Here is a 13,664-nt window from a genome sequence, read left to right as displayed (position 1 = left end):
ACATTCACAGTTGGAAATTTAGGATAAAGCCCCACAGTTTTACACAACCCATGATGGTATGCTTGTCCCCAGCTCTTAGTGACTGGAACAGAGGCTGAGTCAGCTCCTGTCTGGTTTGTAGCACCCGGCACATTTTAGCTCTGTCATGGACAGGGAGAGCTCCCTCCTCCTCAATGTCCTCATCCTCCACCCCCTCAGAAAATGATACCCATCCCCTCAGTGTCCATCACATCAGCTCATTGCCTGCACCGATTATGTAGGGCACAGCACACCAGGATGATGCAGCACACTCTGCCCAGACCATATGGAGGACCATCCCCCAAACCGATCCAACAGTGGGACCACACCTTCAGCAGCTCCATCAGCGCCCCCCACCCCGTGGACTTGCTCGAAGGATGGGCAGCATCATATCCATGCTCTGTATCAGTCAGAGGGTTGTGAGATGAGTCATGAGACATGGTCACAGTGGGTTTCCCTTCCTCCCTGGTAAGGCCCTGGACCCACAAACACACCAGGTACATGAGAGTGCTCCAGGATGTAGGGGCCTTGGCAGTTCTCAGGGTGGTGGACACACACCTCCAGGAAGTGGTAACAGTGATCACAGATCATCAGTATATTAATGGAATGTAACCACTGACTGTTGATGAATTCCACAGCATTGTGATACAGCCCTCTCAGTGCCACGTGTGTACAGTCAATAGGGAAAGTCAGCTATGTTCCTGAATCCTACTGCACAGGCTGCAGCACTGACCTCATCATCGGGAAAGAAAATGAGTCAAGATGATCTTCCATTGCTGGCATCGCTCACCATGCAGATGCATTGTGGGTACATGACTGAGAGATCCCACTCAGACTGAGTGAGCCGTCACTCCCTGGAAGGAACCAGTCACAGAGACACTTAAAGCTGCTGTCCACTACACAGCCTCCGGGAGAAGATGGCCTCCCGTTCCTCGGGTCTATCTCCAGCATCTGTTACATTGCTGTCACAGTGTTCCAGGACAAACAAAGCCTGTATCAACACTCACTCATCCTCAGGAAATGGAATCACGAGCAAAAACTCTCTGCCTCTTGTGGTCCTCAATATTGAGGGGGCCCTGCAGCAGTGATACCTTCCTGGACTGCGTTTCTTGTTTTCCATGGTAGCTTGTTGCTGCTCCTGAGCTTCCCATTGGTCCCAAACCTCCTTCCTGCACCTTCAATTCCTCAGGAAGGCAGCCACCAGCAATCAACATCCCCCTAACAGCAAGGCACAGGACTCTCAGTGGAAGTGGTCTCTGCTGGGAACACAAGGAGTGAAAGAGGTTCTTGGGTCTTAGAGGAGTTGTTGGTGGCATTGCCTGCAGATGAGGGCTGCACACATCCCTATACACCATGAGACCACAGGGAGCCAATAACACCATTCATTCAGCCTCAGCCTTATCAAGGCACCAATTTGGTGAAGGTGCCGCAGTGGCACAGAGACCAAGATATTCCATCAAAAGGGACAGCCTGCTGTGCTCTGACCCTCTTCCCAACCCAAAACCACATCAATCATGAATTTTTTTCACCACATACAGTGCAGACAATCGTTATACTCAAACCGACAGATAAAGAAATGATGACATCTATCTCCCAAATCCCCTTGGAAAATTGCATGATTAATGGTTTACCATTGGCCGACATTGGCCGCTTTTAACATCATTGTTGCTTACTGCAGCATCATTGAGATGCCAGTGTTTCAATTTACAAGCGCCAATGGAATGGTGCAGTCTGCCCTGGATGAGTCTCTGAATGTTAAACACCTTCATGCTGCCTGACAACAAATAGATAAGTAAATGATTCAAATTAAGCTTTGCTGATGTTTGAAAATAGGTGTTTCATGAATTCACTTCCTCATTGCCATATTGTCCAGTAGATGTGAATCCTGCTCTTTTCCCCATTGGCTCTTGACACCATGCACGATGTCCCAACCTTTGGGTTGCATTTTGCACCTAGAAGCAGCAAGTAATGCCGGAGGGCACAGCTGATGGTAGACACTGTCATCATCAGGTTCCACTTGGTCAACAGGTACCTCCCCACAAAAACCCACCCCAGAGCCTCCACGTCCCTCTTTATCTCACGCTACCCTGACAACACAGCCCATCCTTGTGGACACCCACCACATTGCACTTTATATCCAACTGCATTGACATTACACCTTAATGATACCCACTCTGCTCCTCTATGCTTGATACTAAAAGCTATAATACTGATCATTCCCAATAATCTCCCCTCCCACTATCTATCATACCCACCAATGCTGTTTTACCTCACCAACAAACAGCTCAAGCTTCCCTCGTCTCCCTCTCTACAAGGGATTGTGTTTTCTCCCCCAGTCTTGACCACCACCCCCACCCCCCCCCACCCCGCCGCTCCCCCCCACACCCCCCACCCTTGCAGGCCATGAAGGCTATACTTGCACTCCCCTGAACCAACACTGGACTCATTCTCAAAGATGGACCACCTTCTTGTGTGGCTGCACAAAACAGCATGTCAGTACAGCAGTTTTGAGAGCCTTTGGCTCCAGCTGAAGTACCAGTGCTAACTGACACAGTGAACAGGGATTCCAAAGGCACAGAATCCGGAACTATGGATGTGAGCCCTGAGAAAGCAAAGCAAGCAGCCCTGTGATGCAGGCCTCGCCCAATTTACAAGCTGGGTGTCAGTTCTATTACCGGTGTACCTTGCAATGCAGATCTGTGCTTCCTGAGTATCTTACAAGTGGATCAGACAGGTGTCATGAGGATGTTAAGACGTTGGCTCATGTCCATGAAATAGGGGTGCGTGCGGTTGGGGCCTGTTGTTGTTTAAGCTGAGCAACTTGGAGGCTCCTCACACCCAGGAGTGAGCTGGAGATTCCTGTTCTCACTCGAATCTCATGTCAAGAAAACTCAACAACTATTTTGTTTCATAAGGTAGGAAGCAGAATGTTAATGAGGTGAGTTGGAACATTTAGTGAGATGTCTTACAACCTATAATCCCCCTTTTTGGCAACTCACTGCTGCCTCATGAAAAATTCCTTTTGCTACTCAGCAGCAGCATAAAAAATGCTTCTAACTTTGAGATGAACCTTGCCAGATGCCTCACCTAATTCTGCCCACATCTCACCTTAGCCCATGTCATTCAGAACCCCATAAGACTGGATCCAAAGAAATAAACCTGCAACTAAACTCAGGACTGACTTGAAATAATTCTCCCGCAGCACCCTTTTGAGGGATCAGGTTGTATCATTGGTGGTTGGAGCACTGAATGTAATTTGATGAAGTCATGATTTGGATTGCCGGTGTTGGACAGGAGTGTACAAAGTTAAAAATCACACAACACCAGGTTATAGTCCAACAGGTTTAATTGGAAGCACACTAGTTTTCGGAGCAACGCTCCTACATCAGGTGACTATCACCTGATGAAGGAGTGTCGCTCCGAAAGCGACTGTAACCTGGTGTTGTATGATTTTTAATTTGATGAGTGCAGTGTTTACAGACATAATCATGTTTCTGTGGAAGAAGCAATTAACTGATGAGGTAGACATTTGCCAGATGTTAACACCAACCCAGGCTATTGCTTTTCGAGGGAGTGCTAAATTGCTTGAGCTGTCTCTCTCATTTAGAGTGCTTTTGAAATATACTTTGTGCTGGGGAAGCTCCCTGGTTTCCACGTTGCTATGAATCTCTCAGCCAATATTTAAAAGACATTATTTATTCCTTATGATACTGGCTTTTATTAGGATCTTGATGCATGGGATTTGGTGGTTGCCATCTTGTTAAAATTGTCACTAGAATACAAAATGATTCATTATTGTAAAGCCTTTTGTGGCTTCCAAAGTCTATGTGATCTAAAAATGAGTTGACTTGATTTAGGAGCAGAGCATGTTCACCGTGTTGATAAAATGCAAATTTCATAATCTCACCCACAGGACTGACAGTAATAATGCTCAGGTTATACTTTTGTTGCAAGATGTAATTTTAGCATGTCTGGTCAGGTAGTTTATATTATTCAGTCAAACACAATTGATCAGCACTAATTGTAGAGCACACTGTTGAGCTTAGATTCTGAACACTGCTGATACTTTGAAGATCAGAGACCTAAGAGCAGGACAAATCCACCTTGACTAATTACTTACCTGCTAGACATAGAATCGCAACAGTGCAGATAGAGGCCATTCAGCGCAATGAGTCTGCACCAACCCTCCAGACCCACTCCATAACTCCACATTTACCATGGCTAATCCACTTAGCCTACACAATCCTGGACACTGCAGAGTAATTTAGCATGGCAAATCCACTTAAATTTTGCATCTTTGGACGGTGGGAAGGAAACTGGAGCATCCGGAGGAAAGCCCACACAGACACGGGGAGAACATGCAAACTCCACACAGACAGTCACCTGAGGCTGGAGTCAGGCAAGGTCCCTGGCACTGTGAGGCAGTAGCACCTAACCACTGAGTCACTATGCCACTACATGTCTGAGTTCTTATCAAAATGATGGAAAATATTATCAACAGTGCTATCAAGTGGCACTTGTTCAGCAATAACCTGGTCACTGATGTTTGGTTAAGTACCATGTAGGGTCATTCAGTTCTTGACCTCATTATTGGCTTGCTTCAAATTTGGACAAAAACCTTAACTCCAGAGATTTTCCACTGTAGCAACATAGCATCTCTCTTCCTGTCCTTCTCCAGCACCAGGATATCCAGTTCCATGATCATTGCCTCTGGAATCTTTTCTGTGTCCTGGTTTTCTACCTTCCTTGCTTTAAGTTACATCCATGCTGTTCAGCCAACTTCCCTTTAAGAGGAATAGGTTGCCTTTAAGAACAAAGTGCTGGTTGTATCATTTGCCTTCAGTATAACACTGTTATCTCACTGAGTATACAGACAGCACAAGGAGGAAGCCTGCAGTAAGAAACTTACTTGGCCCCAGGATACATTTGTGAACTGCTACCACTCCGCCCAAGACATGCTGCCACCAAGATTTTAAGCCCAGTATCTTTTGGAAAACAGGCATTTTTTTGGTGCAACAATGCAGATATCTCCTCATTACTTCTACTCCAGCTTTGTCATGTTGGTGTACGTTTACCTCTGAATGTTGCTGATGCTCCTTCCATTGATCCTTCACTTCCTCAATTGAAAATAATACATTGCACGCTCATTTTGGGTTAGCAAAGCCATTTGACTGACCTTGAACCAAGTAATGACACAACTTTGTGTGAAGAATGATTTCCTGTCAGATGTTGGTGGCAGAGGAGACAGTGAAGAAGATTTTCTATGATTACAAAGGGATCTTTGTAATTAGTGCTGTTCAGTTGTGTTTTAGAGAATAATATAAACTACCTGACCAGACATGCTAAAATTACATCTTGCAACAAAAGTATAACCTGAGCATTATTACTGTCAGTTCTGTGGGTGAGATTATGAAATTTGCATTTTACCAACAAGTCAACTTGTTTTTAGATCACATAGACTTTGGAAGCCACAAAAGGCTTTACAATAATGAACCATTTTGTATTCTAGTGACAATTTCAACAAGATTGTATCCAACAAAGGCCTGGGCAGCAGGGTGGCACAGTGGTTAGCCCTGCTGCCTCACAGCACCAGAGACCCGGGTTCAGTTCCCGCCTCAGGCAACTGTCTGTGTGGAGTTTGCACATTCTCCCCATGTCTGTGTGGGTTTCCTCGCCTAATGGTGTAATTAATAGACTATTAATCCACATCCTCAGATACTAAGGACCTCAGTTTGAATCCCACCACTGCAGATGGTGGAATTTGAAATCGATAAACTCTGGAAAGAATCTAATGATAACCACAAAACCATTGCCGATTGTTAAACAAACTCATTTGGTTCCCTAATGTCCTTTTGGGATGGAGATTGCTGTTCTGACCTCCATATGACTCCAGACCTTACAACAATGTAGTTGACTCTCAACTACCCTCTGGGCAGTGAATAGCCATCCAGTCAGTGACACTTACGTCCTGTGAGTGAATGAAAACCGAAATGCCTCTGTATACTTTGTGTCATTGCTTGTCTTCCCATCTATTTTTGTATCATCACCAATTTTGGTGACCACACATTCACTTTCCTCATCCAAGTTATCAATATGGCTTAGGGTTTGGCAGCTTAAGACATGACCACCAAGGATGGAGTGATTACAACTGACTTAAGAGGCCAGATTTGGAGGAGTAGAGATATCTTAGAGGATTATGCAACTTGAGGTGACTGGAGAGTTAAGGAGGTATTAGTATACTGCAGGATGTGAAAGCAAGGAAGAGAATTTTAAATTCAAGCTGTTGCTTAACTGAGAGCCATTGTTAGCCAGTGAGCTAAAGTGTGAAAGGGTAAACATGTCTTGGTGCAGTAAGACATGGGCAACAACAGTTTGGATGACCTCTTGGGAATATGAGAATTTAGAATGTGGGAGGCTGATAGCAGTGTAATGGAATAGTCAGCCTAAAGGTAACAAAGGATTTCAGTAACAGATGAGCTGAAGCAAGACTGACTTTGGTGATGCTATAAAGATGAAACGAGAAGGTTTTAGTGATGGAGTAATGGCATTGATGTACAAGTGCAAAGTTACTCCTTCCATGTTATTGCTCTCAGTTTCTCCAATGCTCAACATGATTTTTGTTCTGCCAACGATAGATTCTATTGTACAGTCTGACCCTCATTTGGTATTCCTAATGCTCCCTAGATGGTCATTTTACCTTTGGATCTGATGTCTAGATTTTCACCTCATCAGATTTTCAATTGCACTGACACCCATCATCCTGCTGAACAAGTAGTGAACAATTGACACCAGCAAGCACAACAGCAAGTCTCTCTGGTATATTGACTGCAAATTCTAGGCCATTAGCTGCTTAAAATAGCAAAGGGCAACACAGTCAGCCTTTGGCATTGCTCACTAATAGGTTTTCTTAAGTTGAAAAGTTTTCATTTATAAAGACCTCCTGTTTCCAGTGTTTAGTACAGTTATCTATAATTGCCATATCTCCAAACCCCTCTCCCATCACCATCATACTTTATTGTCAATTCAGGGTTTTTTTCACTCAACTGGTCTCATCTGTGACCCAGGGAGCTATAAGTGGCTTCTCACCACCTCTGGCAGTCATCATCGAGGAAAAGAGTTTAATGATTACTTATGAAGTTTGAAGATAGAATGATTCTGATCAGAACAGAACCAGCAAGTCATTCATGTTTTAAAAACTTCTGAAATGTAATGCCCGGGATATGACACCTAGAATATGATGCCCCAAATACATTGCCTCGTGCGATGGAGCCTTTTAAAATTTTGAGGCTGATTGAGTTTTGGGTAAAGCAATCAAGGTGAGAAACAGCAACAGAGGCTGGGTTTTTGTGTTCTCTAAAGTATTCATTATGTCAGGGTAAATTTATCTTTTTCCTTCCAGAAGCCATTGTCAAAAAGATATTGGGTCGAACACAGTGTAACATGCCAGATGAGATAGACAGGTAAATCATCCGCTCTGGGATCTACTTTCCAGGGATACTTTTCCCCTTCTTGAACAATCCAATGGATGTATGTTTCTGATTACTATTACATTCCTAATGCAGAGCAGAACATGGGTGAGACATTGGGATAAAAATTATATTGCAAATCCTCAGCAGGTCTGGCAACGTCCAAGGAGAGAGAACCAGAATTGACATTTCCACTTCAAGATGAGTCTTCTTCGGAATTGGTTCCAAGCCCGCAGATACCTGAATGGAAGCATTTCAGTTCCGAAGAAGAATCTGATTATAGACAGAAAATGTCAGCAGAGTCAGAGACATTGGATGCTCCTCAGCTTTTATCTCCTGGAGTTACCTGCACTTGATTTGAATTACTTTCCTCTGCTGCTCTGACATACTTGTACAGATTGCTCAAGCTAACCATGGCCGCAACTCTGTCTCCATGCACATTATTGCGTCTTCCGTGAGTACTGCTCATGATGTCATCAGGCCGCCTCAATAAACCATCTCTTCATATCTATTGCTAAATTCTCAGATGGTTTACATGACACCCAGTGTTGATGAACATGTATTTCCTTCAATTAAAGTGAGGAAGATGAAAGCCTTTGTTTACAGTCCTCGTGCGCTATGCTCTATTTCCATCCACCATCTCTATCTATCTCCTTGGCAACAATCTGAGATTAAGGCAGTCTGTTTGAATCTTGTAATCATATTCAACCCAGAGGCAAACTTGTGACCTCATTTTTATGCCATTGCTAAGCCTACCGAACAATGCCTGATTCATTTCTGCCTGAGCCCATCTTTTCTCTCTTCTTTATATCTAGTCTGAACTATTCCAGTACACTCCTAGCTAGTCTCCAACATTCAATCATAACTTTGAGCTCACCCAAAACTCTTGCCCATTTCTTAACTCGCAGCAACTTCAACTCCTCTATGACCCCAATGTGGGATCAGTGATCTTCATTAATTGACTTGTATTCAAACAACATGTTGATTTTAATATTCTCATCCTTGCTCCAAAATCCCTCTATGGATACATCCTTCCCCTTCTCTGTCATCTCACCCAGGCCCACAACCCTCTGAGATATCTGTACCCATTTCATTCTGGCCTCTCCTGCAGTTCCAATTATCCTTTTTCCACCATTGGTTGCCACGCCTTCAGTTACCTAGGTCCCAAACTCTGTAATCTCTACAATTGTCCACCGCTCAAACCCAATTTTCACCTTTCAAACACTCCTAGGAACCTAGCTCTTTGCCGAAGATTCTGGTCCTCTGACCTGATATCTCCTTTTTGCTTTATAATGTTTCTGTGAAGTGACTTAAGATGCTTGATTATGGTGAAGAAAATAAATAAGTAGATGGTTGTTGGAGTTGGAGTATGACCCATTGTGGTAACTGAGAATGTAAAATTCAGACAATTACAGAAAAAAATAGTCTGCTTTGCATTGCCACACATAGAAAACTCTATTTATGTGGTGTAGGGAGGTGAGTATTGAGATCAAAAAGCCAGTAATTGCACCCATGAATTATTTTCTTTTGCAATTAGAAGTTTAATTAGCCCAATGAATTCCCAATTAATGACAAATGGCAACAGGTAAATGAATGTAGCTCCAAAACCAATAAAGCTGGGACTGATTTCTAAAACTATCATCTAACATGTCCAGGTGCACCATAACATGGAACATGGAGATCATTGTAATGATTGTTTAAAGTAAACAATCATTAACATAGCATTTATGCTCTATCCCTGTATAAATATTTATCTGTTGTATGTTGTTGGCTGTAACAATTCAATAGAAATTATTCACCAAATTATTCACCAATTAAATAAATTTGAATTTCTCACTTTATAACGTTCAGTGACAGAATATATTAATCCTGCTTTATTATAAGGTTTTGGTCTTTTCAGGTTAGATTGTAAGCGATGTGTTATCGTTGGTAATGGAGACTCTCTGAGGAACAGCTCCCTGGGAGAAACAATCAACAAGTACGATATTGTTATTCGGTGAGTCGCTTTGCTTTACAGTATCAGTTTGGTGTCAGCCATTGTCGACTCTGACCGTTAATTTAAAGTGTCAAAGAGACACAAACACATAGCTGACACTTCAATACAGAGTGAAGGAGCAGCTCCCACAGTGCTGCACTCCCCAGCTCTACAATGCTATTCTAGCCTTAACCTTCATGTTCATGTCTTGAGTCAGAGGCAAGATTGCAATAAACCAAGCTCTGCTTCACAAGGTAAGCTGAATGCCTAAACTAGCAGAGGTATCACAAGATTATAGTCCATTCTTCTGTGCATGGTTAAAGTCATTGCAGCAATAATATATTGCCTGCTGAAGAGCTCAGAGATATGTAACTATGCTAGAGCAAGCGCTTTTGTGAAACTAGACTAATTAAGTGAAAGGAGAAAGTGAGGACTGCAGATGCTGCAGAGTCGGAGTCAAAAAAGCGTGGCACTGGAAAAGCGCAACAGGTCAGGCAGCATCCTGGGAGCAGGAGAATCAAGGTTTCGGACATTAGCCCTTCCTCAGGAATGTGGAGGGGCAAGGGAGCAATATTTAGGAGGGTGGGGGTAGGGTTGTGGGGAAGGTAGCTGGGAAGTCTATAGGTAGGAGAATAATTGTGATAGGCTGGTGGGGAGAGTGAAGCGGATAGGTAGAAAGGAAGATGGACAGGTCAAGAGGGTGGTGCTGAGTTGGAGGGGTGCATCTGGGCTGAGGTGGGGGAAGGGGAGATTTGAAAACTTGTGAAGTTGTTGTTGATGCCTCAATAGATTATCTGCCAGCTCTGATCTCATTCTTTTCTCCATTAATCTCTATCTTAATGCCTGCCATCCGATCTCTGAACTCACACTGTCCATGACACTCCGTTCCTGCCCTCTCAATCCTATTGCCACTTACCTGCTGACCAACCATATCTTTTCTTGACCCCCAGCTTAGCTGATATCATTAGCCGTTACCTTTGTTTAGTGCCTTTATCTATCTCCTTCAAATCTAAGTCAACTCTTCCCTCCTCAAAAATGTATCCATGACACTCAATCCTTGCAATCTTGTCTCCATTTCCTATCTCCCTTTCTCTTTTTCCTGTTGATGCCATTCAATTCTGTCTTCATCTTCCTTTCAATACCCATGATCCATCCTCTTTAACCCTTTTAACCTGAGTGACATGTCTGTGTTGGTCTTTATCAAAGTCACAAATTACATCCAACATGATGGTGACCATTGAGAAGGCAATGGGATCATGATAATGTCACTGGATTTGTAATCCATCACCCCTGATTACTGTTCAGGCAACATGGGTTTGAATCTCACCATGGGATTGGTGAAATGTGAATCAAATAAACTCTGAATTTAAAGCCAATCAAATAAGATGGCATGGTGGCTCAATGGTTTGCACTGTTGCCTCAAAATGCCAGGGACTTGGGTTCGATTCTAGTTTCGGGTGACTGTATGGAGTTTGCACATTCTCCCTGTGTCTGCACGGGTTTACTCTGGGTGCTCTGATTTCCTCCCACAGTCTAAAGCTGTGCAGGTCAGGTAGATTGGCCATGCTAAATTGCCCATAGTGTTCAGGGATCTATAGTTAGGTGCATTAGTCAGGGATAAATGTAGGGGAATGGGTCTGGGTTGGTTACTCTTCTGAGGATCAGTATGGACTTGTTGGGCCAAAGCGCACACTGTTGGCATTCTGTGACAACCATGTCACAATGTCATTTTCATAGACTGACATCTATCTGGCAATATAGGAATTGCTCAGGTATGTCCTAAACTGAAAAGGCAGGACAAACTGAACTTTGTTAATTATTGCCAAATAAGATAATTAGCAAATAGGTGGCAAGGGTCATCAGCAATGGCATCAAGTGGGACTAAAAAGGGTCACTTCTGCAAATTAGCATTTTGCTCAGGTCATTCAGATACTTATGTCATTACAGCTTGATCCAAATAGAGGCAAAAAAGCTGAAATCAAAAGGTGAGTGAGAGTGATTATCCTTGATATCAAGCCTTGGGATTAATCAGTGTGGTCCCAAGGAGCTCCTAGCAAACTGGAGTCAATGGAAATCAGAGGGAAAACTCTTCGCTGATTAGAATCATACCAACCAAATAGGAAGATGGTTGTGGTTGTTGGAGATCAATCATCTCAGCGTCAGGTCACCACAGCACAAGGAGTTCCTCAAGGTAGACTCCTAGGCCTAGCCATCTTCAGGTGTTTCATCAACCCAGAGGGAAAAATTAACACAAAACCATTAATGCTTGGGAAATAAATGTATTGATGCACTGGAGCTCCATTTGAAGTATACACAATATGAGCTAGTGTGGGTCATTCACAAGCTTACTGGGAATGGTCTTCCCTTCATCATTAAGTCAGAAATGGGGATATTCACTGTTGATTACATAGTGTTCAGCACCACTCATTATATTGTGTCCATATGCAATAAGATGTAGACAACACCCAGGTTTATGTTAACATGTGATAAGTCACATTCATACACACACATGTCAGGCAATGACCATTTCCCACAAGAAAGAATCTAACCATTGTCCTTTGACAGTCAATAGCATTACCATCACTGAATCCAGGATTATGAACATACCTGAGGTTACCATTAACTAGAGACTGTATTGGACCAGCTCTGGCTACAAGAAAGGTCAGAAGCTGGGAATTCTAGGGAAGTGACTCAGCTCCTTATCTCATCTCATATAGACCTTGACCTCTTTACAGATTTGGTCCAAATATCATAAAAGAGCTCAACTCGAGAGGTGAGGTGAAAGTGACTACCTTGACATGGGATATCCCCAAAACCTGTTCACCATCTACTAGCTGCTCTCCGCTTGCCTAGATGGGTGCAATAACACTCAAGAAACTTGAGATCATCCAGGACTAAGTACCCCTCTTTGACTAGGAGCCTAGTCACAACCTCAGCTAGTGCTTCCTTCACCACACAATGGCATGAGTGTGTACCATTTACAAAGTCCATTGCAATAATTTGTCAAGGTTCTTCTGTCAGTACCTGACAAACTCATGCCCTAGAAAGACAAAGCCAACAGACACATGGGGAACAACATCACCTTTAAGGTCCCCTCCAAGGTACACATCATTCTGACTTGAGAAATATATTATTACTCCCTCATTGTCATTGGGTTAAAACCCTGGAACTCTCTTCCTAATAGTCTTGACATGCAATGATTTAAGAAAGCAGCTCACTCTCCCATTCTTCAGGGCAGTTAGGAATAAATGTTGGCCCAGCCAGTGACACCCATATGTTTAATAAATTAGCCCCCATCAGCCTGTTTGGTTGACCACATCATTTTTTTTCATAACTCCCCTCCCCTGTTGTCCATCTGTGTTGGACTCCTTAATTCTATGCTTAGTTGTAACCAAAGAGGCTCCTCAAATGACTTCTCCTCCTGCCCTACCATTGTTATCTCTATGGATCTATCCTTTGCAATCTCCTATTTCTCATCAGTAGGCTACCTGCCAGCACTATCATCTGAACTGTCAGGCTTTGCATGTAAATTGACTGCAAGAGCTCCAGTTCCCTTGAACAATCCATTGTCTCTTTGTACTGATTAATTGATATTGGAGTTGGATGAAAATAAATATATTCCAATTATATGTTAGAAAGGTGTTGATCCCTCCAACAACAAAGATTCCATTTTCTAGTCACTGACACTACTCCTTGCTCTGATTAACTGTCTGAGGTTGAACCGGAAACTATAACCTTGCCTTCCTTTTGGGCCATGGGCTGAGCTTCCAATCATATATTCGCTCCTGCCTTGCACAGCTCACCCACTGCTGAAATCCTCACCTCTGCCTTTGTTGCCTATCATTCTAAAGCCCTGTTTGCTGACCTCTGATCTCCGAGTAAAAAATGAGGTCTGCAGATGCTGGAGATCACAGCTGAAAATGTGTTGCTGATTAAAGCACAGCAGGTTAGGCAGCATCTCAGGAATAGGGAATTCGACGTTTCGAGCATAAGCCCTTCATCAGGAATGGAGACCTCTGATCTCCACAAACTTGAACAGATTAAAATCATTTGATATGCATCTTAACTTGCATCACTTAAGACACATTCAATCAACTTCCCTCTTCTCTCTGGGTCTTGATGAAGCAATGTCTCAATATTGAAATCCCTCCAGTCATTTACAAATGTCTTTGAGGTCTCTAGTCTGACTATCTCTGTTATCTCCT

At 43.2% G+C, this 13,664-nt stretch overlaps 1 protein-coding gene across 1 annotated transcript in view; it reads left to right on the top strand.

Annotated features, from left to right (window-relative positions):
• Positions 1–13,664, top strand: part of LOC132829568 (CMP-N-acetylneuraminate-beta-galactosamide-alpha-2,3-sialyltransferase 4-like) — a 62,115-nt gene that overhangs the window by 27,176 nt on the left and 21,275 nt on the right. The window contains exons 6-7 of the mRNA XM_060846817.1: positions 7,418–7,478; positions 9,385–9,480. Of these exons, the coding sequence (XP_060702800.1) occupies positions 7,418–7,478; positions 9,385–9,480 (157 nt within the window). The remainder of the gene's footprint in view (positions 1–7,417; positions 7,479–9,384; positions 9,481–13,664) is intronic.

The sequence above is a fragment of the Hemiscyllium ocellatum genome, chromosome 29 (genome assembly GCF_020745735.1).
Source record: "Hemiscyllium ocellatum isolate sHemOce1 chromosome 29, sHemOce1.pat.X.cur, whole genome shotgun sequence".
Taxonomy (NCBI): Eukaryota; Metazoa; Chordata; class Chondrichthyes; order Orectolobiformes; family Hemiscylliidae; genus Hemiscyllium; species Hemiscyllium ocellatum.
Note: the sequence above shows the minus strand (reverse complement) of the source record. Positions and strands in the feature narration are given on the sequence as shown.